Source organism: Aspergillus udagawae (assembly GCF_001078395.1).
Source record: "Aspergillus udagawae IFM 46973 DNA, scaffold_5, whole genome shotgun sequence".
Lineage (NCBI taxonomy): Eukaryota > Fungi > Ascomycota > Eurotiomycetes > Eurotiales > Aspergillaceae > Aspergillus > Aspergillus udagawae.
Genome location: NW_025091268.1, coordinates 779018 through 803488, shown reverse-complemented (window position 1 = coordinate 803488; position 24471 = coordinate 779018). Strand labels below are relative to the sequence as shown.

General features: G+C 50.1%; 9 protein-coding genes across 9 annotated transcripts; 4 read left to right on the top strand and 5 right to left on the bottom strand.

Moving 5' to 3' along the window:
• Positions 1–211: 211 nt before the first annotated feature.
• Positions 212–1950, top strand: Aud_007095 (putative DNA repair protein Rad1; the record flags this gene model as incomplete). The annotated part of the gene is made up of 5 exons (XM_043291988.1): positions 212–314; positions 368–397; positions 462–516; positions 577–616; positions 805–1950. The coding sequence occupies 5 exons, from the start codon at positions 212–214 to the stop codon at positions 1948–1950; spliced, it is 1374 nt and encodes a 457-aa protein (XP_043147923.1).
• A 294-nt stretch (positions 1951–2244) lies between these two features.
• On the bottom strand, positions 2245–6803 carry Aud_007094 (MRX complex DNA-binding subunit; the record flags this gene model as incomplete). The annotated part of the gene is made up of 6 exons (XM_043291987.1): positions 2245–2253; positions 2313–6002; positions 6055–6138; positions 6198–6288; positions 6502–6539; positions 6798–6803. 6 exons carry the CDS (start codon positions 6801–6803, stop codon positions 2245–2247), a joined length of 3918 nt encoding a protein of 1305 aa, XP_043147922.1.
• A 699-nt stretch (positions 6804–7502) lies between these two features.
• Positions 7503–7979, bottom strand: Aud_007093 (uncharacterized protein; the record flags this gene model as incomplete). The annotated part of the gene is made up of 2 exons (XM_043291986.1): positions 7503–7779; positions 7855–7979. 2 exons carry the CDS (start codon positions 7977–7979, stop codon positions 7503–7505), a joined length of 402 nt encoding a protein of 133 aa, XP_043147921.1.
• Positions 7980–8923: 944 nt separating this feature from the next.
• Positions 8924–10140, top strand: Aud_007092 (GATA transcription factor LreB; the record flags this gene model as incomplete). The annotated part of the gene is made up of 2 exons (XM_043291985.1): positions 8924–10031; positions 10097–10140. The coding sequence occupies 2 exons, from the start codon at positions 8924–8926 to the stop codon at positions 10138–10140; spliced, it is 1152 nt and encodes a 383-aa protein (XP_043147920.1).
• A 461-nt stretch (positions 10141–10601) lies between these two features.
• Aud_007091 (uncharacterized protein) lies at positions 10602–11710 on the bottom strand (the record flags this gene model as incomplete). Its single annotated transcript, XM_043291984.1, has 3 exons — positions 10602–11007; positions 11065–11364; positions 11478–11710. The coding sequence occupies 3 exons, from the start codon at positions 11708–11710 to the stop codon at positions 10602–10604; spliced, it is 939 nt and encodes a 312-aa protein (XP_043147919.1).
• Positions 11711–12782: 1072 nt separating this feature from the next.
• On the top strand, positions 12783–14100 carry Aud_007090 (FAD-dependent oxidoreductase; the record flags this gene model as incomplete). Its single annotated transcript, XM_043291983.1, has 3 exons — positions 12783–13124; positions 13178–13566; positions 13617–14100. 3 exons carry the CDS (start codon positions 12783–12785, stop codon positions 14098–14100), a joined length of 1215 nt encoding a protein of 404 aa, XP_043147918.1.
• A 376-nt stretch (positions 14101–14476) lies between these two features.
• Aud_007089 (uncharacterized protein) lies at positions 14477–17884 on the bottom strand (the record flags this gene model as incomplete). The annotated part of the gene is made up of 8 exons (XM_043291982.1): positions 14477–14741; positions 14802–16177; positions 16856–16953; positions 17012–17160; positions 17225–17527; positions 17593–17669; positions 17722–17735; positions 17797–17884. 8 exons carry the CDS (start codon positions 17882–17884, stop codon positions 14477–14479), a joined length of 2370 nt encoding a protein of 789 aa, XP_043147917.1.
• Positions 17885–18534: 650 nt separating this feature from the next.
• Positions 18535–20045, top strand: Aud_007088 (tRNA (adenine-N(1)-)-methyltransferase; the record flags this gene model as incomplete). The annotated part of the gene is made up of 4 exons (XM_043291981.1): positions 18535–18640; positions 18705–18851; positions 18913–18983; positions 19044–20045. The coding sequence occupies 4 exons, from the start codon at positions 18535–18537 to the stop codon at positions 20043–20045; spliced, it is 1326 nt and encodes a 441-aa protein (XP_043147916.1).
• Positions 20046–20771: 726 nt separating this feature from the next.
• Positions 20772–23085, bottom strand: Aud_007087 (CCR4-Not complex 3'-5'-exoribonuclease subunit Ccr4; the record flags this gene model as incomplete). Its single annotated transcript, XM_043291980.1, has 2 exons — positions 20772–21961; positions 22026–23085. The coding sequence occupies 2 exons, from the start codon at positions 23083–23085 to the stop codon at positions 20772–20774; spliced, it is 2250 nt and encodes a 749-aa protein (XP_043147915.1).
• Positions 23086–24471: the final 1386 nt, after the last annotated feature.

Here is a 24471-nt window from a genome sequence, read left to right as displayed (position 1 = left end):
AGGACCTAGGATCGGGACTATGTTGATCCGAGATTGATTGGGCCAGATCAACCATAAGCTACTTAGGCCTGACGTGTTGCGTCTATCTAGAAGCTCTGCGATGGCGGAGTAATGTAGACTAGTTGTTCTTTTCCATTACAGACATCAATTGCTGTATAAGCTGTCTGATAATTGATTTTGCTCGATTTTGAAGTCTACTCAGCTTATCCTCATGTCTCTGAACGAAGTCTGGGAGGCAGCCTCCGCAAGCCCTTACTCTCCCCTGATATCGAAAGATCACCAGTTCTTCGTTGGCTTCAGTCTGCTGCTGAGTGGTAAGAGGTGTTATGGCCTCCGTCAAGATTGACAGAACTAATTGGCACTCTAGCATTGGTTCTTACTGGTCTTTTCGGTCTGAGTATGTTTTCGTTCTGCGCATCCAAGTCAAACCGGGTTATAGCTCACCATTGCTCGCTAAATAGATCGCTCCTTCTTGAGCATCGCAACATTCGGGGTTCCGGCGTCATTGGCATTCGGGTAAGCTACGACAGTTTTTGATTTGGAGCCACGCCCGTCGCTCATATTACACTTCTACAGATTCGGTGCCGTATACATGATCTGCGCCGTTGGTGTCTACGTTTGAGTGACTCGCATACCGATCCTTTCTATGTACTATAAATCGGAAAGTTGAAAGACAAAAAGACGTGTAACAGGGCGAGAGCTGCTTTACTAGCCACGCATTTACAAGCCCACCAGCCTATTTCATAATCAATCTTTCCGAGCTCATATGTTCTATGCGTTTCCCTGGCTATCTGTACAGACAAGAGTCCTAGGGCCATGGCAAATACAGGCCCCATCTTTTCAGCTGTCTCCAGCAACGCTCACCAGCTCTATACTCTGCTACAATGCATTGGATTCGTTCCAAAAGCCACCGTGCAAATAACTCCAGACGGAATCCGGTTTTCAGCAGAGGAGACCAGAGTGATACAAGGACTTGCCTTTCTCGACAAAGCGCTCTTCACCAGTTATACCTTCAATCCCCCGACAACCCCAAGCAATGAGGCCAATGACGCAGGCCACCATGACGACACCGCAGAGACCGCATACTACCCATGTTTCGTGGTATCACTGTCTGCCCTTTTGGAAACGCTGAAAATCTTTGACATTAACGACGCGTCGTCTGGAAGTTTCAGCAGAGCAGTCAGCGTCCAACCGCCGAACCCTTCAGCATCAAGCGCATTCACATCCCCTGCGCTCCTCCTCGACCGTTCCTGCACAATTCAGTACTCGCACGAAGGCGCTCCGCTGAGCATCACCCTCTCCGAAACAGGAGTCAAAACAACCTGCGATCTGACGACCTACGAACCCGAAGACACCGACACCGACATCCCTTTCCAGCGCGACGGCATAGTAATGAAAATAATCATGCGTTCCGCATGGCTACACAACGCGATCATGGAGCTCGGCGCAACTGATCCCACTGTCCTCAAACTCTCGGCCTCGGCGACACGAGAACCCTTTTTCGCTTTGTCAGGCTCTGGTGGTCCCCTCAGCGAATCGACGGTCGAATTCTCGATTGAACAGCAGAACCACAACAATGGCCCCTCTCAAACCCATAAGGTACTCACTGATGATGGCTCACGAGCGCGGGCCAAGAGGACCAAACTCGCACCTACCGTCACCGAAACTTTTCTCGTCAGCCCGCCGTCTTCCATGGGCACTCGCATCAACCAGAATTATCGTTTCTCCATGATTCAGAAGGCAGCTCGCGCTATGGCAGTAGCCAATAAAGTGAGTATCCGAGGAGATAGACAAGGCGTTCTCAGTCTGCAGTTCATGATTGAGTTCGACAACAACGTTACTGGTGCCGTGCGGTCGTCGGGAGCAAGTACTGGGAGCACTGTGACTTTCGTGGACTTTCGTTTTGTACCATTACTAGACGAAGATGATGTTGATCTGGAAATGGATTAGGGGGTAGTGCTTCGAGTTCAGCGGCATGTTTGGTCGAGGTTGGAAGAGAACGTTGAAAATAATGACATCAATAATATCGATCAATTGTTTAGGACTGTTTCCCTTCCCCAACGCCAGTACAAATGCGATATGTAACCCAAGATCACTTGGCTCAGCTAATAATATACAGGGAAAGCAGACAATTAACAATGCATGTCGCCTGGTCCATGCGCTGGTCATCTTCCCTTGTTCAATCATGAAGCTGGAGTCGCTTTATAGCATGAAGCAAAGCATCGTACGGGTTTTGACAGTAAATTACATGACCTAGAAATCATTAGTATATGGAAGCGGTTATGCTAGCAATACAGATAATCTTAACTTACCTCTGCAATGGATTGTCTCTCGATGATCGACTTCTGTTTCTCATTGCGGGAGACCCGGTAATAGTAATCACTGAAGTCACCGCATTGCATATGCCGCAGGAACTCCTCATCGTGAGTAATCACAATAAGCTGAAAGTTTGCTTGCTGCTGACGCGCCCGAATAATGTCGTGCAGGGACTCAGCAAGAGAGCGAATATTGTCCCGGTCGAGGTTGGTCGTCGGCTCATCGAGTGCGATCAGGCCGCAGTTGACGCCGAAACACTCTGCCAGGGCCAACCGAATGATTATACTCGCGAGCACTTTCTGTCCTGCACTGCAGCGTCCTCGCATGTCCATCTCTGCGCCCGATTTGACCATGCAGACGCGGTAGTTGTAGGATCGGTTTCCTTTTGCATTTTCGTTGTCTGAGCGGATAAGGATCGTGTCAACGTCGGTGCCTCTGTATGTCTTTTGCCAGAGCTCTCCAATGATTGCATTGATCTCCTCCATCTTCAACGAATGATACTTCATGATGGCTTTGTCCAAAGCACCCCCGTACCGAGCTAAATCATCAACAGCAGCCTTGGTAGTCTCCACCTTGATGTGCGCTTCCTTGTACTTGGAAGCGGCGTCTTTGTAGTCCGTGTTCCAATCCGCCAGAAGCTGCATCAGTTGATCATCCTTAGACTTCATCTCTCCCATCTTGCTCGCTTGCTTGGCAGCAAGCGCGTTGTGCTCGCGGGTTCGGCGCTCTGATTCCTCCTTGAAGCGGCTTCGGTCCACCTCTGCGTTCTGAGCTGCCAGATTCTCAATTTCTGCGGACACCTCTGCCAGCGCTCGAGTTGCCTGGCGGTATGTCAGGTTGTCGGAGTATTGGCGTTTCGTGTTCTCGCTGTCTTTGAGCTGTGCCGAGATCTTATTGATCTCTTTGGTAATATTGGCCTGTTCCGCTTCAAGCTGGCTGATTTCAGTCTCAATCGTTTGAAGCTCGCGTCTACTACGCTCCAACTGACTCGGTCCGCCTCGTTCGTTGTAAGAATCAATCTCCTCCGTCGCCAGATCCAATTGGCGTATATTTTCCGACAGTTGAGATATTCCTTGCTGCATCTCCCTCTCTCTGGCCTCAACCCGCTGGCTGATATCGTCATATTGAGCTTGGTATTTGAGGAGCTCCGGTGTTAGCTCCTCAATGTCTCTGTCAGCCTTTGCGATTGCCTCCCGTTGCTGGTTGTTAAGGTTCCTATATTCCTCAATGCGAGCAAGCAAATCTGACTTTCTCTCTAGTTGGAACTTCGCATTGTCAAGCCTGCTTTTAGCATCTCGGAGCTGCAACTCCAAGGTATTCATCTCAGTCCGTGCCTGCTCTCTGTCATTTGTGAGCTTGGACAGGGTCTTTTTCAGAGCTCTAGACTTCTCGCCAATGCCGGCAATCTCCTCTTGGATATCTTCCAGAGTACGTGTAGCAGTATTGTCCTGTTGATTGGCGGACAGATCCTGTATCTGGGACCGGATGGTCTTGATTTCGCTCTCGTATCGCACGATCGTATTGACCGTTTTCGATAAAGCCTCAACGTCTCTCTTCTTTTCAACCTTCTCGCTGACGATCTTGTCATGATTCTCTAATTGGTCCAGGAGCTCATCCCGCTGACGAACATACTCGTCTTCTTCTTTCTCTAGATCCGGAATCTCGGTTTTGGAGAGGCGAGTCCACGTATCGTAAGCTGTACTTACTGCGCGGGCCGCGTCGAGTTCGGCTTCAAATCTTTCAACATCTTCTTCCTCCACACCGATCTGCGCTTTTTTCACCAATCCCTCTAGTCGTTTCTGGAATACGGTGAATTCTGCGTCGGCCCTGAACGCTCGTTGGCACAGTCTACAGGCTTTTACCTGCTTGGCTGTCTCCAGACAACGCATAAAGTAGTCGCCGAGTCCGGCGCTCTGCTCGGCGTCCCTTCTAGCGACGTCGAGTTGCGCTTGTCGTTGTTTGAGTGCATCGGGATACTCTTCGGGTTCCTCGTTGATGGCTTCACGAATTTCTTTGGCGCAGCTATTGAGCTCTTTCTGTCGCTGAGCCAGTGTCTTCTTGGCAGTATTGAGCTTGAATTCGACCTGCTCCAACTCCCTGCTGACGCCGTCACGTTGGCTTTCAGCACTAGAGACGTTTCTGGACTCCTCTTCAAGGACACGCTGAAACTCTTGCTCTACAGTGGCTGGACCCCAGTTTGCACCAATGTACTTTGCAAGGCGTTCGCCATGTGCAGCTTTCATAGTTTCCAAGCTGCGTTCTCGTTCTTTGAGTTCCTTCTTGAGATGATCTAACCGGGCAAAATCCCCGGCTCGTTTTGTGGCCTCGATCAATTCAGCATTGAGGCGTGTGCCTTCATCCTCGAGGGTGTGGAGTTCTGAGTTCACCTCCTGAATCTCTTGGTCCAGTGAGGCCGATCGAGCACGATCTTTGGCGTCGTTCAGTCGAGATGAAATGTCCTCAATGTTTGCTTCAAGTGCAGCTTGGACGCCCTCGTCAACGTCAATTTCGTAGAGCTTCGCTTGATAATTGGAGGCCTCCTTGTCATTTGCAGCAATTTGACGCTTGGCCGCATTCTTACTTTCCTGCAATGCAGACTTTCGCTGCCCGACCTCATTTAGAGTAGACTGTACTTCGCGTAGCTCTGTCTGCGCCTCACGCTTAACGCGCTCCAGCGCTTGGTTTTGCTCCTTCAACAGCTTTCTAATCTTCCGCATGAAGTCGTCAATATCTGATTGATCCTGGATATTATCAAAGCCTCGGATGTTATGACTGCGAGCAATCTCCCTTGTCATCCTCTGTCTCCTTTCTACCTGGCGCTCGAAATTGGCTTTGTCATTCTCGTATTTTCCGTATTCGGCTTGTTTGGCTCCCAACTTCTGACGGGCTTGCTCAATCTGATCCTTGATCTCCATGTAATTCTCCTTGTGAGCTTCCTCTTGTTGTTGGTATTGAAGTTGTCTAGACTCAAACTGCTCTAGATTTGATTGCAGCCACTCATCCGGATCATCAAGCTCAACCAGGTGCCTTTTGAGATTGTCAATTGTCGATTGCAAACTCTTTGCCTCGATACGCTTTCCTTCCAAAGTCCCTAAAACCTGAGCATAGCTCTCAGACTCTTTCCAAGCTTTGTCGGCGAGTTCCGCAACACGGCGCATCTCTTGGGAGAGCTGATGGGTTTCAGCGCGGAGCGCTTCAATCTCGTCCTGTAGCTTGATGGATCTTTTCTCTGCACGATCAGCTTTTTCTTTGTCTTCTTTGGCATGCTGTTCCATGATTTTGTATTTTGCTAGCTCCTCATTCTGCTTCTTCCGGAGGGCCTTGATATTGTCGATGGCTTTCGTATATTTCATAGCTTCGAAAATCTCATCAAATTTCTTCTTGAGCACCGAGGGTTCGCTCATAGGCCAGAGACTCTCATCTTGGTGGCAGAAAATGACGGAATCTAAGACAGCTCTCGAAACGCCAAGATACTGAGGCATGATTTGGTCCAGCTCCGCTACTCGTGATGAGATAGCTGTTCTTTCGCCATCCTTGACCATGAGAAGCTGTCCCTCGAGTGTTTTTTGTTGTCTAGTCGTTTTCTTCACTGTAAGTTGTAGACTCCGTGTAGCAACCATCTTCGCTCCAGATGTACTCTTAAAGGATAATTTCACTTGGGCTAGGACTTCTTTCTCTCCGCAAAGCTGCGCAATAATTCAGTAATATTTCTATAATAGGAGAGAGCTCCAAGCTTACCTTGGGGTCATGGATGAATGCACCGCCCTTACTGTTTGGTGGAAGATCGCCGGTCGTAGCATATTTGAGGCATTCAATGATTGTCTGTATTCCCACTCAGCATGAATTATGTTCATAAGCCGTCCGCTTATTGAAGCCCCTACCGTCTTCCCTGAGCCATTATAACCGACGATCAATGTAAGAGGTGTGTGAAATTGGATGGTCTCACTGCGGGTGTTGTCAAATGATCGAACACTGAGAAAGAATCACGAATCAGTATACAAATCAAAACCTTGAGCGTATGCTTCTGTAGGAATGGACGGACCCAAGGATTGATAGCTTGTCTATCTTCGCTATAGTTGGAGCAAAGCGTCAGGCTTGTGCTTCGTCATCGAGCTCCGCATCACTTACACCTGCCAATCTTATCAGTTTTCGATGTTATTTTGTTCTGAAGCGCGCAGGACTCACATTTTGAAATCAAGCACTACAGTGCTGCCCACAAGACTCTAAAGGTCTTTAAAGGATGTCAAGCCACTATCCGCCCCAACACTGTCGGTGCATCCCAAGCCTAATTGAAGCTCGTTATCAATATCGCCGCTTCTGCCTGCGCGTCAGAGACGCGGAAAGGAAGCGCGAAGTCACGTGATATATACAAATGGATTTATGAGCTTGAGACTGTATGTTGCAACTTTATCTTTATTATTCTCCACAAAATAGCGTGCTCAAGATGAATGGGATTTGTTTGCTTTGGGGTTACGGATGACTAGCATTTTGTACAGCGCCTGACATGTGCTGATTGAGAAGAGAGTAAGCTATATTTTGCATTGCTCCACTTGTTGGTTGAAATAAACAGGGGTGCTTGCTGAGGAGGTACAACGTCACCTTAGAGTGGTGACTACTAGTTAATGCTCGTGAGTGGAACATTGGTGTGGTTATATAGGTGGCAAGGATGTGTGGAACTGCAGCTGTGAATAGCCTCAGTAGCAGTCTATTCCCTTGGCTGACCCCCAAAACCCAACCAACTCAATGACATGACTGTTATCGATCAAATCCTGCGAGGGTAGAAAGTATTGTACATATTGGACTCTGATAGAGATGTCTATTCTTTTGACTGATCGATAATGGATCAGGCATAGTTGTCGAGACACGTCGCCTGAACCCGCGCAGTGTTGAGGAGCTGTGAATGGAGCCTGGAACTGCATTTCGAACTGGGTTTTCAATCCAGTCATCGGCTGTATTATACAGCGACAGGCAATGCACACTCAGTATGGGGGAATCAGTGGCTTTTCAGTGTCCCATACCATGAGGGTAACCGGGAACACGCCGCTCCTTTTTGATAACTCAATGCAAGTCGGCGCAAGGCGAAAGGCAGCAGCCCCTTCAATATGATTGCTGTGGATGAGGCTGCACGCCTGACTGAACCTGAACACTGGCCCATGCTTGCCTGGTTTGAACCGCGTTCCATTCCGCTAGTTGCAGCCCATCAGCAACTCGACGCCTCGCCTCGCCGCCACGATGAGAACACTTTCCAAAGCCAGCTTGGAATATTTTTTGTCACACAGCTCAAGCTCAATGGCTTTATGGATGTCATGTTCACCGAACCGCATCGGATGGTGAACCAACCAATACGACCCGGCTTCAGTTGAACCCTTCAGTATCAACTGCGAGTTGGACGCGATGAAACCGGTCCTCTGGAAGCATTGTGCCTGCTGCCGTGCAACTTGAAGTTGCGCATGTGTTGTTTTCCTTCGTGTTAATGGTATGTCAGTCTTCTAGACGGCGGTGGGCATGCTCTGATCTTGGACCTGCTTGACGACACACCTCTCATTCCTCATCTGATGGAGCAGATCGCCAGACGTCATCACGATATCACGGAGTAATTCGCTGCCAAATGTCAAAGCATTACAGGGCTTCCGACCAGTGCAGCGGACATCGACGAATCTCATAGCGTCTGACACTCCTCTAAAACTGGCACATGGGGCTGAAGCTGCGTCAAGGCGTGGAGTTTATCAAGCGAGAATTCATTGTCCCGTTGCCTCCTTTCAAACTGGTAGGCATTTTCAGAGTCGTTGATCATGCTCCATCAGGACGTAAGATGATGGTTTGCAAACTTGAGGGATACCATTCCCACAGCTGTCGTTCTCAGTGTCGACCGACGATTGACTTCCTTTGTCGCCAGAAGAAATGGGGATCTGGACTTCTTCGGCTTCTACAACACACGAAATATTTTAACTCAATGGGCAATATTTCATCATGATCAAAGAAGGGAAGATAGAACAGTGTATTGTCTGGACGTCCACACAAACTACTACAGAAATCCCGTCCAGGTAATCCTGCCGTGGCCCACTTAGAGTTAACTAATATCAAAGCAAACTAAGTTTCAAGAAGTCATGGCTCCTGTAACTTCGCTGTGCTTCATCTTGTCTGTTTCTCTAGTTAACTATTACAGCCGACCAAGCGCAGCTTCTGTCTTTATCTCGCATATCGAGAGTCTTGCCAGTCATCTGTTTCGCCTCCTCCCCCAAGGATGCCTATGAAATGAGAGGACACCTGGATGTACATTGCGCACAATTTTCAGAGAGTTCGAGAACTCGTTCGCTCAGATTGTAAAAGTTTTCTGTGCAAGCGAGAGCAGGGCCGCAGGGAGTTACGGGTTAAATGCGGCCGTATACAGCGTCAACAGCGGTCATTTTCGGCGTTGATCTCACAGGTCCTCACATTCCATATGGAATTCTTTCGTCTTTTTTTCTGTGCATATCTTTTCCATCTTGAACGATAATATTTCGCCAGTCTCTTTACATTATCGGCACCTGTATCATCAGGACTCTCGCTCAATGTATTGAATCGTTTATAGTGACAATTATTTCGCCATTCCTGGTTCCGCGCGACCATGGAGTTCGCTCCTCCGGAGGCGGACACGGTGAGATCAAAAAAGACATACGCATTGCAGAACGAGAGAGACACTCGAGGTTCGATGGATGTGCAAGCACTTCAAGGGTCAATTTCTAGCAGTGAAAGCAGCAACGATTTTTCGAATGCCGTCCCCCAAGATGCCGAACCGCAGCCGTCTCTCGATGCGACTACAGAACAGGTTTGGGTGCAGCGTACCCTCGCCGAAATGACAGACATGCTCCTCCTCCTTCGTCCCGATGGCACGGTTCTCTACGCTTCGCCGTCCTGCAAGTGGATTACCGGATACGAGTCGAAGCAGATCGAACGTGATGCCCTATCCCGGTTCATTCACGATGACGACAAGTCCGTCTTCACCCGTCAACTCGAAGAGTGCATCGCCACGGCCCGTCCGCTGCGGTGCCATTTCCGCTTCTACAAGTCGAATAATACCTTTGGCGTCATAGAAGCGCACGGTCATCCACATGTCAAAGACGAGAATAATACCTGCAACGGTGTTTTCCTGGTCTGCCGGCCGTATCCCACCAGGAGTTCGGCGCTACTCGATTCCTTTCTCGAACACAAGATCGAGAATATCCGGTTAAATCAGCGCATCTCACAACTCAGAGCGGAAGAGGAGGAATATTTAAATTCAGGTCGACAGGCATACCTCAAGCAATACTCGGGATCATCTGCCCTGCGTCAGAACTTGCCTCCGTTCACATCTTACGATGCGACCGGTTCAGGTGAGGAGAATGAGTCGTCCGATACGGTCAACACCGATGATGGAGAACCAGGGTCGCTTCTTGAAAGCACTACGCAACAGGCGCAAGATCTGGCCCACATCGACGGAATTGAGATGATGACAGGGCTGCGCTACCGTGAGGGCGAGCGGTCTCATGGCCTCAGCACAGGCATGCGCCAAGGCTGTCTCGTCCATTGCAATATTGATATAGCCACGATCGAGCAGCAAGCTCGAAGCGCACAGGAGATCGACCGAAGGAAGAGATTGAAGGGAGAGTATCTGTGTACCGACTGCGGGACCTCTGATTCCCCCGAGTGGAGAAAGGGACCGGACGGACCAAAGACCTTGTGTAATGCCTGCGGATGTAAGTTGCTTCGCTAAAGCTGCTCCGGTTGTTACTCGACTGAAACTGACTGCTGGCTTCAATAGTACGTTGGGCTAAGAAAGAGAAGAAACGTCAGGAATCAAATTGATTATCAACCCTGGGCAATATCGGCGCGTATCATCGAGTTTTTATACTCCTTTCTGCGAAAAGATACCCTTTCGTTTCCTTGACCGATTAGCATATGCGGCGAACCTGAGCGCCCTCTCGTTGGCTTCGAGGCATAGATCAGCCCAAATCCCCTATGTGGCTGGACATAGTATGAGTCTCTCGTGCTCACGGATCATATCTCAGTTTACGTTGAATGACTACGATCAACTAAACTACAGCATCGATACCAGTCGAAATCCTTCCTATCATCTAAGAGACGAGGGCGACGCTTTCTCGATGGCACATCGATGGCTCACAACCAGCTGAATCAACAGAACTTTGATCGAAAGGATGAACAGACATAGGGGAATAGAGCAGCAATCAACAAATCTGGTCATGTTTCACGCTTAATAACGGCCGCACACATCCCATACACACTTCAACACGATCGAAAATGCGCCCTCACGTCTTGGCGGCCTTCTTGGGAGGCGGAGGGAAATACATCTGAGGCTGAGGCTGGGTCGTTGCTCCAGCCTGGGCATGTTGCCCTGATGCGAGGGTCTCCGCCGACGAATCCTGCTGTATCGAGTGGCGGGGATTCGAACCACCGAGATATTCACGAAGAGGTAGGTCGGATGAATTGTCTCCTCCTAATCGGTTGAAGGCAAGGCTACGGGGTGTCATAGCAGGCATGCCTTCTTGTGGATAAGCTGGGCTCATCGTAATCACCGCGGGAGACTTGAGAATGGCTTCTTCATATTCCTTCCAGGTTCTCTTCTCTTCGGCCTTCTCTAATCGTTCTGCGCGCTCCTCCGGAGTCAGGACGAGGGAGTGGACACTCAGAACAAACTCGACAAAATAGAGGACGCTGTTTCTTCCGTCAATCACAGCCTTGAGGGTCGACTCGCAGGAACATGGTACTCACATGATTATTATTGTGAACGCAAACAGGGCCTTCGCCTGACGACAGTAATTGATATTGTCCTTGTTCGCAGCAACGGTGCACTTCTTCGTAATGTACCACGGCGCACCCGGCTGCGGGTGCGCGGGATCCGACATATCACTGCCTGCCTGGTACCGAGCTGAAACGATGTATACTGCAACAAGACCCCCGTGGACAATAACCGACAAGGGCGGATAGAACAGTCGAAGGAAGTGTAGGGGGACTTTGGTGATGAGGAAAAATGTGCTTAAAACACCAAGTACTAGGTTGTAATTGGTGATGCTGTAGCCCCAGCCAGCGTCAGCGACATTCTTCTCCAATTTCAGGATCAAGCCAACAAGGGCGTTGGAGAAGAGAAAGAACCAGAGCGAAAGGCAAGAGAAAAGAAAACGTACAATCCGCTCCAGACTGTAGGAACCTTGTAAGGCCGATAGTTGGCAGCCGCATACAACTGCTCATCGGGGGAACTGTTGAATCCGTTGTCTGCGCCATCCTGCCACAGTTTCGTACGGTATAGATTATGAGAAGCGATTCCAGTGAATGTAAGGATAACAATGGTAAACGGAAGCTCGGCAGCCATCAAGTACAAAAGTACTTTGCGATGGCGATGATTCCGTGGGAAATACATGGCGACCGAAACCGAAATCTTCAGATAACTCACGAAACGGCCAATCTGAAAAGTCAAGTATGAAAGAGCTAGACCTCGTCTTTATCAATTGTGTAGTCGAAAATAAACTATCCACTGGCGGCCAGACCGGCTGGCTGGGCGTTCAGTTCACTCGCATTGAAGGAACCCAAACCACTCAACCAGAGGAATAAGTCAAGCAAGCAACAATCACAGAAAATGACTCCGTAGGCCAGCCGGAAACACGCTTTAGATATGAACAGAACAGAAGCACCACCAGACAAGGGGTCAAATATGGCCTACGGCGCACCCTTAGTCGTCCATGGTGCCCTGTAAGCAGATAGCAGACCTGAAGAGGGGCACCAACCGCAACGACGATAAAGCCAGAAAAGTTGAGGATCAAGACATGCAAAAGTTTCCTGCTGATGCATCTGGCCAATGCTTGCGGGTTTGAAAGCGCCAGCACAGGCACGAAGCCCGGGATCTATCGCCAATGAGGCTGCAGAACACGCACATTGGCTGCCCGCCATCACACACTAGTCCGTGTGACGAGGAGATCAATCTGCATGTCTAAGCGGATGGTCTTAGTAGTACGTAGAGCTGAGGAGCTGTACCAAGAGCTAGTAGTTGTCACCAAACCAACTCTTAGTATGCGAATGGTCCATGTCTAGTTGAAAAGTGAAGCGCCACTGGGAGGAGATCATGGGTGTCTGTGATTGTCTTCGCAGCATTGTCTAATTTGCCTTATTGTTCAACCCCGAGATGTAATTGGCATGACTAATGTAAACAAGCATTCGTACTCTTACAGAATCTCATCGCAGAAAGTAATCGGATCTAACTCAAAGACTGTTAGGAAGGGCTAAGGAAGAGAGATGGAATAGTAATGGAGGATGATTCCAGTATGACACGCTGGCAAACGTCATACCACTCACTCATCGACCATCAGAGGTGTACTCAATCTAGACTGATCATACAATGTTGTTTTAACAACGTCTCCTCGGTTACAGCCTAGTCTTCGTGGATAATTTGAAAGATATAGATACTTGACGTCAAAAGCAGTAGGTCGAGCATCCGAATGCAGACGCCCCGACTATTGTGGTGCCACCGACTCCGCCGTTCACCACACCCACCAAGCATCTTCGTCTCTCAGCGCGTGCCTTTTCTCGCGCGGCTTCAACCCCTGTTCGTTCACCAGTCCGTTCCGGGTACGATCCGACGCCAGATGGATTACGCATCAACTAGGAAGGCCTCTGTGCCGCATCTGGTGCGCACGGCGGCAGAGCCCCGACAGAACCGCATGTATACCGTCAGGCTCTCACATATCGACGAGGTCAATCCTACTGTGCGGCTGATACAACTAACCATTCCTCCTCATGTGCAGAGCCTGGAGGAGCAAGAGGAGCGAGCTGATGCAGAGGTATCCTGTCTCGCAACTATGCCACTTTGGTTGTATATAACTAACGACCTCAGTCTGATCAACCACAACCACTTACGTTCCTACCGGGCCAGTGGGTAGACGTGCATATACCCGGGCTCGCCGACGCGGGGGGATACAGCATCACCTCCACCCCGGCAGATGCTCAGGTCCTCCCCTCGCCAGAACCTCCCGTGGAGTCTCCCATGGACGAGGAAACGGGCTTGCCTCCGATGGACCCGCGAGGCAGAGCGCCGTACGTGGAGCTAGCCGTCCAGCATGCCCCATCCAACCCAGCCAGCGCATGGCTCTGGAGACCCAAGGACGAGATTCAGGGACAGGAACTGAGCATTCGCATCGGAGGCAGTTTCGTCTGGCCCCCATCGGGAATCAACCTGGATGAAACCAAGAAGGTCCTCTTCATTGCAGGCGGAGTGGGTATCAAGTATGCACACCCTCCAAGTCATTTGAGATTGGTAGCTAATCAACGCCCAGCCCTCTCATCTCCATGCTCTCGCACCTGAACAACAACGACGAAACAGCTCTACACCACCAGCACTCCGACATTCACTTCTTCTACTCCACCAAGATTCCCCGGTCAGCTGTCCCGTCCCTCCCTGAAAAAAGCCCCCAGACATGCCTGGACCAAATCCTCTTCCTCTCGCGGCTGCGCGAAATCATTCGCTGCCAGTCAGAGTCGGGCCGTCTGCGGATCTCTTTACGGCTCTTCCTCACGAATCTCCACGATGACTTTGCGCCACTTCTGTCGGAACCTCAGAAGGATTTGACTATTTATGCACGAAGACAGCAGCCCGATGATCTGAGACAGGCGCTCCAGGGACCTGATGGTGTCATTAGACCTGAGGAGACGGTCTGCTATATATGTGCGCCTCCCAAGATGACAGACGAAGTTGCGAGTATTCTTCAAGGTTTGCTGGGAGATGGTAAGGAGCGGGTATTGTTCGAAAAATGGTGGTGATCAAGTGTTCCATTCGTAAGATGTGGGAGAGTGCATTGAGGCAAGGCATGCTAGCGCTGCAACAATCACAAATGTTCTAGATGAATGGTGCTGTGGATTGAAGTCCCTGGTCCTCTGTCCAATGATGAGTCAACTCAGACTCATGCTAACCTGCCTTTTCAACTCAATATATAAGGTACAAAACTGCAGGAAAGAAGCGCCCGAGATAGCAAGATGTAAAGCATAGACAGCGTATCTATGCGGCGAGATCATAGTATGAGGGTGTCGACACCCATCACTGCGAAATTGCTTCGAAGCCACATGTAAAGATCATCCCCTGACGGAAGCGGCGAGTCAAGATGAGGAAGTTTGACACATGTACAAGGACTCAGAACGCTCAATGATGTTCATCAGGTCCTTTCACGGCACCTCCGTCGACGATCATCATCTCGTCGATCTTGGCCTCTACTTCGCCATATTCAAGTCGCTTGTATGTCACAACACGCCCGGGGTTCATGTCAAAATCATAGAACCGAACGCGACGGACATAGCCACCATAACCTCCGTAGCCTCCAAAACCAGCACCACCTCCGTAGCACATCCAGAGAGACGGCTTCTGATCTCGATCCTTGTTAAGCATGCAGTAATCATTAACATGATCGCTAGAGATATGTTAGCAAACGGCACCCAGGTCGCCCCCGAATATCCAAAAGGGTACTTACTGCCCGCAGCTCACGAACAAAATTCCTTCCTCTTCTAGGGCATCTTTGAAACCAGAGTTGAAGCCCGGTGCAGTGGGAGCCTCCGACCAATTTCCTCTGTAGTAATTTGAGGAGTCACGGTATTCTGGAAGGGGAATATGAATAAAAGCCATGTTCATGTGCATGTGACTGTATTCATGGTGTTTTGTTTTGAGGCTTTGCGCAGTGTTTTTGAACCATCGAATCTGGCTCGGTTTGATCCAATCGTAGCCTCGGAACTGGCGTTCATCTGGAGAGTAGGAATGCGAGTCGAGCAGGTACAGAGTCAAAGCCGAGTGCGCGGTCGTTCCACGACCGAGGACTTCGACAATATAATTTCCAACCCCATCCACATCTTCAGGGCCGGCGGTCGACAAGGAGTAAGGGAGATCTTCAAGTATGGTCATAAGCTGTTCTCGACTAAGGTTGCCTTCGTCGTCGTGATTGCCGAATATGGCTGCGTAGGGTATCTTGCGGTCGACAAGTAACTTGACAGACTTGAAGAGCGCACTCTGAGCATCTCTCGAAGTCTCACCGTTGACTTGGTCACCGCTCAGGACAACAAAATCGGGTTTCTCCTCGTCGAGGAGTCTTCCCACAAACTCCAATGTCCGAGGATCCGCTTCACACTTGTGACCAGGCACAGGCTCTACCGGAACTGGCTCTCGACACACTCCAAGTCCGGTGCTCAGATGAAGGTCTGCTAGTTGCATGATCTTGAATTTCCCATTCTCATTAATGCGTGGAATGGGCTTCTTGGTCTTTGGCGGGTCTCCCCTTCGAATACTGATGCGGGCCTCCAACTCCTCCGTCTTGCTATCCAGGAGCAGCGGAGTATCTTTCACCTCCCAGCCCACACGCGGATCAACCGCGTCTGCACCGAACAAGACATCGATTGAGGTGATCGCTTTCTGCGAGTCACTCGCATGACGCTTGGCCGTCCGCTTCAGCCAGATGCCACCTGGCCTCTGCTCCCAGTCAATTTTCTCTCCATGTGGGTCATTCGAGGACTGCGGCGTCAGTCGGCTTATCTTCAAGTCGATCACCACCTTGTCAGATGCGAGTAGTTCCTCTTCCTTCTTCCGTTGGAATTGTACGTAAGCACTGGACGTCCACCCCAAGCGCAGATAGAGGTCCTTTTCAATTCTAGACCATGCCTTCGGGTCGGCCTTGCAACTGGAAAAAAGGCTGAGAGAAGAGCAAGTGACCACGGTCACATCGGTAACGACGTAGCCAGCATAATGAGTGGGAAGGTGGCCATGGATGGACGCCGGTAGAACACGGAATTTATTGTCTAGAACCACCACAAGAAGTAATGCAATTGAGGCGATGATAGCGAGCTGCACGCCCGTCCGAACCTATTATCATCGAGAACATTAGCAGCGAAAACCTGAAATAATCGACTCTCAACGAGTGATCCATACAAGCCGGCGAGTCATGTTAATGAAAGGAGCCCCTGGTGATCTTCGAGCGGATGGTAAGCAGCTGGACGCTCAAGCATGATGGGGCACACGATGTTATAAGATGAAAGCAGGCCACACCATGGACAAGACCTGATTACCGTCAGTCCATCTCAAGGGGGCCAAATCTGGGGATGGAAGAGTCGATTGTCCGAGCCCCCGTATTTGTAGCACTAAGAAACTCGAGTCCGGAAGGCGGTCACATGTGAACTAAAGTTTATCATTACCTCTTGATTCTCGGCCTTTTGAAGTCCCTGATCCGCGGGCCCTCCTGGGTCTAAGCCTATTTGGGAATTCTTGATGAAGCCTTCCTGATTGGCCAGTCATGGTTGTTCTCAGCACTTGTCCGATGATATCTTAGGCCAGAGAGACTCATCTAATCAATTTTCTATACAGCCATCCCTCTCTCTATATATGTATAGATATTATCGGAGGATATTCCCCTTGTCTATTGAAAATCCAAAACCAGTCGAAGAAATCCAACGTCTCCCGGATCTATAGAGCGGCGGTGAAATCACGTCAATTGTCTTCATGCACCTTTTTCAGTCCTTCTTCAGCCACTTTCTTCAATGATACCTTGCCGCTCAGAATGTCTTTTGTAGTGGCCAGGATCGTCTCCCAGCTTTCGAACGTGGTGAATGGCATTCCTTCCTTTTCGCAGTAGGTCACCAGATCTGAATTGGGATTAGCCGCATACTGGAAGATCGAAGGTCCAGGGGAGTTTTTGCTTACCATGCCCCTTTTTGGCAAAAAGAAGGTCAGTCTCTGCGGCAGCAGACAGATCGGAGACACCATCTCCAGCATAGAGCAGAGTAGGACGCTTGTCGACCGGCAATGCAGCGTACGGCTTGATCTCCAAGGATTTGTCATGTCCGAAATGACTATCGAAGGCGCAAGTTAGGTTCTAGAAGCAACATTTACAATCCGAGTCTTTGGTGTCCTCACCTGTCATCGTGGTACTTGATCTGCCAGCCGCCTGCGGTGTTGATGTCCTTGCCGTCGCGGCTCTCCACATCGTTAGAAACAATGTGCAAATGGCTTCGAGGCTTGTGTCCCAGCAATGACTCGAACAAGGCACTAATGATGGGCTTCATCCCCGACGACAAGACCACAATTGGAACGTTGTTCTCCTCGGCCCAGTAGTAGAACTCGACAAAGTGGGGGTCAAGTTTCATGTTCTCCTGGAGGATCTCGATGCACTTGTTGAAAGGCGTCTTGACGCTGTCCAACATATCGCGGAAGGCATCACTGTAGAACAGTCGAAGAAGTCAGCGGACGCCTTCGTTGGAGCAATGTCATGCACTTGCACATACCGGAAGCTAGCTCTGCCGTTGAGCACATCGTAATTCCCTTGGCGACGTTTTTCTCGTCCGTATCCGAGATTGTCGGTCTAAATATATCAGCCCTGAGACGCCAATTCGGGTTTCAGGTCAGAAGTTTACCAGGAAATCATTGCCTGAGATTCAATGGCGGACAATTAGCTTCTGATAGTATAGTTCAGAGCGTGGTGGGCTTACTATCCGCGAGTGTAATGGTCCCATCAAAGTCAGTGAAGAAGATGATTTTGGGATTGGTCTTCATGTAAGGGAGTTCGGTGAAACCCATTGTAACACTAGGTAGTCCTTGAGTACGATGAAAGCCTAAATACAGACAGAGTTATGGTAAGATGCTAGCTCAGTGATGCAGATGATCTCAATGGAGACCCATGTGAGAGGGGAGACTACCAAATGGCACACAAATTGGCTGGTAATTGAGTGTAAGACTGAAGATTGCGAGGTTGAATCAGGGTGATAAGTAGATGGCTCAATGGATTGAGATCATGAATCGAAGAAGTGAAAGAAAGATAAGCGTCCCATGAATCATCCCGCGGGGGTGGGATCAACAATTATTACTGCCCCGCGCATCGGTTATAATGAACTAAACTCAATTTGATTCGGCCTCTTCACTTTACTTGCTTCACCGTTCACTTTTAAGTACTGGTGAAAGAATTCAGCATGATTATTGGGTGGTTTTTCGATGCTCTTCTGGGCCAGTTAATGTGGGGTGGGAAGATGGAACTCCCCCAGTCCCCACGCGCCCCTGTTTTGATAAGTGGACAGAGATAGAGAAGTGCCGATAGCGACCAAGTCCGATAACCGTCAAAAAGTTTTTGATTCTGGCCATTGCCAAACCCCCCCGTCGCAATTGAACAACTGTTTTTTCTTGACTTTGCCCTGATTCTTCTTAATTCTTCCTCTATTAGCTAGCAGTGTTGGATGGCTCGTCTTTTTCAATCTCTGCGCCGAGCCTTGGGGCTGACTCCCTCTAAACCCGTTCCCAAATTTTCGGGGTCAATTGACACGAATTTTTCCTATTTTAGAGGTACAGCCGATTCAGATCGTCAATACCTCATTGTGCCTGTGTATACTGATAGATATCATGTCAGAGGGGGACAGGGTTGTTGTTCATGGCAAAACTCCATCCTTAACAAAGCCCCTTCGAAGAGGGCAGAAGACCGATGTGCGACGAGGAGTACTGCAGCACGATAGCATCATCGGCCAGCGAGTACGAGATCTTGTCAAGGCACATAAGGGTAGGTCAATTGAGACTCTTGGCCGCCAGGAATATATAACTAATTGCCCGTCGCAATGCAGGCCCTGACTACCGACTCAGCCTTCCGACCCTCGACGAATATGTTTCCATGACCCCCCGTCTCGTCACACCAGTATGAGATCAATTGCCATTGCTCTATAATCCACACTCCTACTCACGAACGTCCCAGTAGATCTATTCCGCCGATGCCAACTTAATTGTCTCCCTCCTCGATATCCACGTCACTCCCCCGGCAGAAGGATCCCAGGAAGAGCCACCATTGGAGATCCTCGAGTCTGGCACGGGTCATGGCTCCCTCACTCTACACCTCGCGCGCGCGATCCAAGCAGCCAACTCAGTTCCACCTCCTCTTCCACAGAAATCCCAGATTCAATACCTCCAAGGCCGACCGATCCGGCCCGGAACCGACGCGGAAAAGGCAGACCCCAAATCAAGCAGCACCTCCGCCCGAGAATCACCAGACGAGTCCGTCGAGCAGCATACTCAGCAACAACAACAATGGGACACCTGGCGCGCCCACCGACGAGCCATCATCCACACCGTAGACGTCTCCCCCAAATTCTCCGCCCACGCCGAGAAGATCGTCCGCGGGTTCCGCCGTGGATTGTACGCCGGCAATGTCGACTTCTACGTCGGCCACGTGGAGAACTGGATCGCTGAGCAGAAGAAGGCTCGCGCTTCGAGATCCCTCCTCTCGAGCGGCCCCACAGTCGAGCCGTTCCTCTCCTACGCTATCCTCGACATGCCCTCCGCGCACCTGCGCATCCCCCACGTCGCCCCCATCCTGAAACGAGACGGCATCCTCGTCGTGTTCATGCCGAGCGTGACCCAGGTCGGCGACTGCGTGGACCTCATCCGGCAACAAAAGCTACCATTCATCCTTGAGAAGGTCGTGGAGCTCGGCTCCGGTATCAGCAGTGGTCGGCTCTGGGATGTGCGTTTTGCCGTGAAGAAGTCGCGTGCGGACCCGTCCTCATGGACTGAGGCCGCGGACTCGGTGGAGACCGAGGAAGACTCTTCTGACGCCGGTGTAGAAAGTGCACCTGCTGCTCCTGAAGAAGCTGCGAGGCAAGAGGATAGCGTGCTGGTCTGCCGACCTAAGGTCGGGACCAGGATCGTAGGCGGAGGTTTCGTCGGCGTGTGGAGAAGGATAGAAGATTTGGCGAAGGAGTAGCCTGTTTTGCCTGTTTCTTGGATGAGGAACATGGCAGGATACCCATCTGAGACAGATATTGCATTGCAAACCCCTCATCCTCCTGCACTGTACAATACACACTAGACTAGAAATGTATACTACCTTCGTTCCTGACTTGTTTCTAAGCCTTAGGCGGTACAACGTCGTTCAGTCATTCAGTGAATCTCACTCACTTATCGCTACAATCACACCAGCAATTGAAAATCCAAAGAGCAGCAGGCCGGTCCTCTCGCTTCAAGAGGCCACGGCGTTTATTCATGGATGGAGTAGCGAAATCACGAAAGACGTACACGGCAACGATGAACCCCATTCGCCTAGATTGAGAAGATGAGAAAAAAACAGGGCGATGTTCTTCCGTTACTTCAAGCCGCATTCGCTGCCTATGGAGTCCATGGTGACAAGGAACGGCAGAGTTGACAGGGAAGCAGCACTCGAGAAGACACCAAAGGCCCAGAAGATCCAGGAGCAGAAAAGGATACCGCACAATTGACTAATTTCCAAGAACATGACAAGCGAGTTCAATTGAGCAAGTGCCCTCGGTTGACAGCAAAAGCAAGGAATGAAACCACACAAAATGTAGAAAACGACAGAGCAAAGCAAATAACAACACCAGAGATACACGAGAGGACCCCAAAGTTTCCGAAAGAACAAGACAAACCGGCTACACAAACACCAGTCTCATGACGTTCAACATGCTCCATTCCCTCAATTCCGTTGCGGCCCAAAGTCCGCCTCCACAACCTTACCCTTTTTCCCTTTAACTGTAAACTCCGCCAGCAATGCGATATGATCACTTGGAAAATGATAATTGGGGAATCCGGGCACCCTCTGTAGATAGTCCTTGTCCACCTCTCCGAGTAACGCCGAAACATGAAGCGAGTTTGAAGAATACCAGATATAGTCAAGGATATCTTTGAAGTCTGGCGTGTAGTTCGTGAAGGGAAGTTCGCCAATAGCTCCATATGCGGACTTCAGCTTGAAGGGATGTGTCATACCGACTTTGCTGAGATTGCCGTAAAGACGCTTCTCCAAATCCGGGTGCTCCTCATCCAGCCGACCATGCGCAATCAGATTGTATGCTGCGGACCCCGGAGACGAGTTCAAATCTCCACACATCAGGAGAGGGATCTGTTCGCCACTGGCATACTGCACAGATGGCGCCGGTTCCTCCAGGGGTGGCGTTTCTGACTGTCCCTCCTCTTTGGAGAATCGGAAAGCCGCCTTGTCGGTGCACGCGGGCCATTTGGCATACGTATCCGACAGCTTGGTGAGTTCTTCCATCAGAATAGCCGTCTGTATCAGTTTCACATCCTTGAACGCTGGGTCCCAGTAGAGGTGGGCATTCACGACAATGAAACGCGAGCCGGTTTGCCTGTTTTCAAGAAATACGACAACTGCAATATGATCCTTCTGCCATAGTCGGTTATAGATGTCGTCTTGACCTTTTGCATCTGGGCGCCTCACGGCTGTCTGGCCAAAATTGATCAGCTGTTTGTCGAGAAGGATGAACTTGCTGCCCTTAAAGAAGGTGGCACATCCATCCACACATTTGGCGTCCTCCTCCTGCATCCCCATAGCCCTTCCTCGTGGCCAGTAAACACCCTTGTAATCATTGTAAGCCAGCTGTTCTCGGAAATATTCATTATAGCTTCCTTGGTCGATTTCCTGAAGACAAATGATATCCGAATCGTGAGACCTGAGCTCGTTCAAGATGAGCTCCCTTCTAAACTCCCAGGATAGAACGCGAGCTGGAGCGTAGCCGTAGTGTGACTGAGTCGCGGAGGAATCACAGAGTGTGTTGTATGACAAGACAGTAACTTTGTCAGTACGATGGTTCGAGGAGCTGGCGGTTTCGTCGAGGACAATCCAGTCCCGGTCCGGGGGTGGGAGGTGAACTTCCATCAGTGTCAGTATGTTTGTGCAAGAAAGCAGGCTTAAAATAATTGCAATTCTACTAACCTGGCATCTCTTCCTTGAGATATTTGATCAAAGCTTTGGTACCCTCTTTCATGATGTGGGACTTCAAGACATCATTCAGAGGGTTGCCCTCAACACCGAGTGTTTCCAGCCTGTAAAGGTAGCCCATCTCGTAAGGAAGTGTGCGGATATTGTTGTCGAACAGGTAGAGCTTCTTCAGATTCGTGAGCATGCCGATCTCCTCTGGAAGCTCGGTGAGGTCGTTGCCTGACAGGTCCAGGTGATTTAATTTTCGAAGTTGCCCGATGGTCGGTGGGAGGGCTTTCAGCTTGTTATGATTCAAATACAATTTCTCCAGGAAAACATAGTTGAATAGAGACGTGGACAGCGCGCGCAGTCCCTGTCCGCCGAAATCCAAGGCGTGCCAACCCTGCCGTGAAGATGTCTTGGCCTTGACCACCCCGTTCTGCCCGTCGGGGACTTGTTCTTGTGTCTCCGGTTGGCTAGGGGCAATCTGGATGCCCTTAGCTTGTTGCGCGACAGACCGGGCATGATAGTGGGGAGAGCTGGCCTGCCGTGATTCCGCGGCCAACTGAAGTTGTTGCTGCCAGTGCTCATTCATCGATTCGTCAATATCTTCGTCAACATTAGTGTGAGCCCCATTTTGTATGTGGCTCGGGGTAAAGTGGGGAGTCGCGGAAGCCAATGCCCCGCTCGAGAAGTTGTGTTGGTGGTTGATGTTGTGTGAAGCTTGATTGTGATGCGTGTGATGATGTTGCTGCGTATGGTGCGGGTGATGACTCTGCGACTGAAACTTGGGGATCTGCATGCCAAACCGTTGATGGGCTTGGCCGCCATTCATCATGACATGCTGCCCTTGATGAGTTTGGCTGTACATGTTGAATGGATTGAGAGCCGCGGCCTGACTGAGAGGAGGAGATCGGGAAGGTGAGGGAGTATCGTGGTTGAACTTCAGTCTTCCAGTGGGTGAATTCGTCCCGTTCCGTGCGATGTGTCGTTGGTGAGAGTGCTGTTGTGCTTGCGTTTGAAAGAAGAACTGCCCGGCCCCAGGCTGCTGGAACCTGTAGGTACCATCTGCCATTTAACGTGGCAGATGAAACCGTGAGCGGGTTGCTTGAAGCGAGATTGTGAAGATGCTCCGAGTCGACGACGCAGGGCTGAGAGTAGCAGAGGGAGAGAAAGGAGGAGTCGAGGATCGAATAATGCGGTCTCTCCTTCTCTTCAACATGGGGTCCTGAAGCGGAACCGCCCCCTAGATAGTCCTTCCGAAGTATTGACTGCAGCGGAATTTACCACAAACAGCCTCCTTCCAGTCTCTAATATTCGCTAATCTGCCGACCGAGCAAGCGATGGTCAAACGATAGGGGCGGAAGAGCGGGCGGGCGAACGAGTCACAAGCGCTGAGGGAGGAGGTCCCGGGCAATGAGCCTGTACCAGATGGCTATCGAGGTTCCAAAGTGTAAATGATCAAAGGAGATTGGGAAATGCGAACAAGTATCTTTATCGATTGATGAAGTAGAAGCATCAAGGGTCTGGTCGAGATGGCAGTCTTGTCGCCTTGATGCTGCGAAGTGGTTTGCATCGAAGGCGGGAGTCGATTGTCACGTGATGTTATGCCGGAGAACATGATTCGCCAACAATGAGAGTGCCAAGCCCAGCCCGACACGCCAAATCTCCAACTTTCCCCTCGACACTTGGCTTCAGATCTTGAAGTAGATCGCATCAGCGCTATATTAATTTGTTAATGGGTCTCTTCAGGTTGTCAGAGCAGTTGAGCCGCACATATGAACTTACTCAGACGAAAGCGATTATCGAGGCTGTTTCCGCATCGAAGACTCCGGACTTGTGCTGCACTACTCCATACGTCCGCGATTCTGGTCCAGTATGCTGGCCAACAATTTCTGGAAGGAAATGTCACTGTCATCCTGGAAGACATGCTTATCAATACAATGAATAATCTGACGATTTCGTCTCATTCTGCAAGCATATATGCTGTTTTTACGATGTTATAAACATCCTACTATAGCCTCTTCTGTGTTTCCAGTACACCGTCGTGAGCTGCTTAAGAGCGCTTTATACTTGATCGGCCTTTCCTGGTTTTATGTTTGCTTACGACAGGGGCCACAGTGCACCATCATCGACCATCGAGAACAGAGGCCGACCTACGATGCTCAGACGGCCGCCACCAGTTCGCTTCACCGTAGTACTTGCTGACCACGGATGTACTTTGTTTCAGCTTCAGCGTCGCGTGAACAAGAACAACTGTACTATGTGCTAGCTGCAGAGGGGATAAGTTTACTATTATCCGAACTTGCTTTGCAAGAATGGAAATACGGTTGGACTTTTGCTAGTTGTGAATCCTTCAGCTGCGCAAGGACGTGCAGTTGATACATACATGTACGAGACAACTGTACTCAAGGGCTGCAGCTGATATCAAGTCCGGAAATGGTACGCCATAATTTGACTG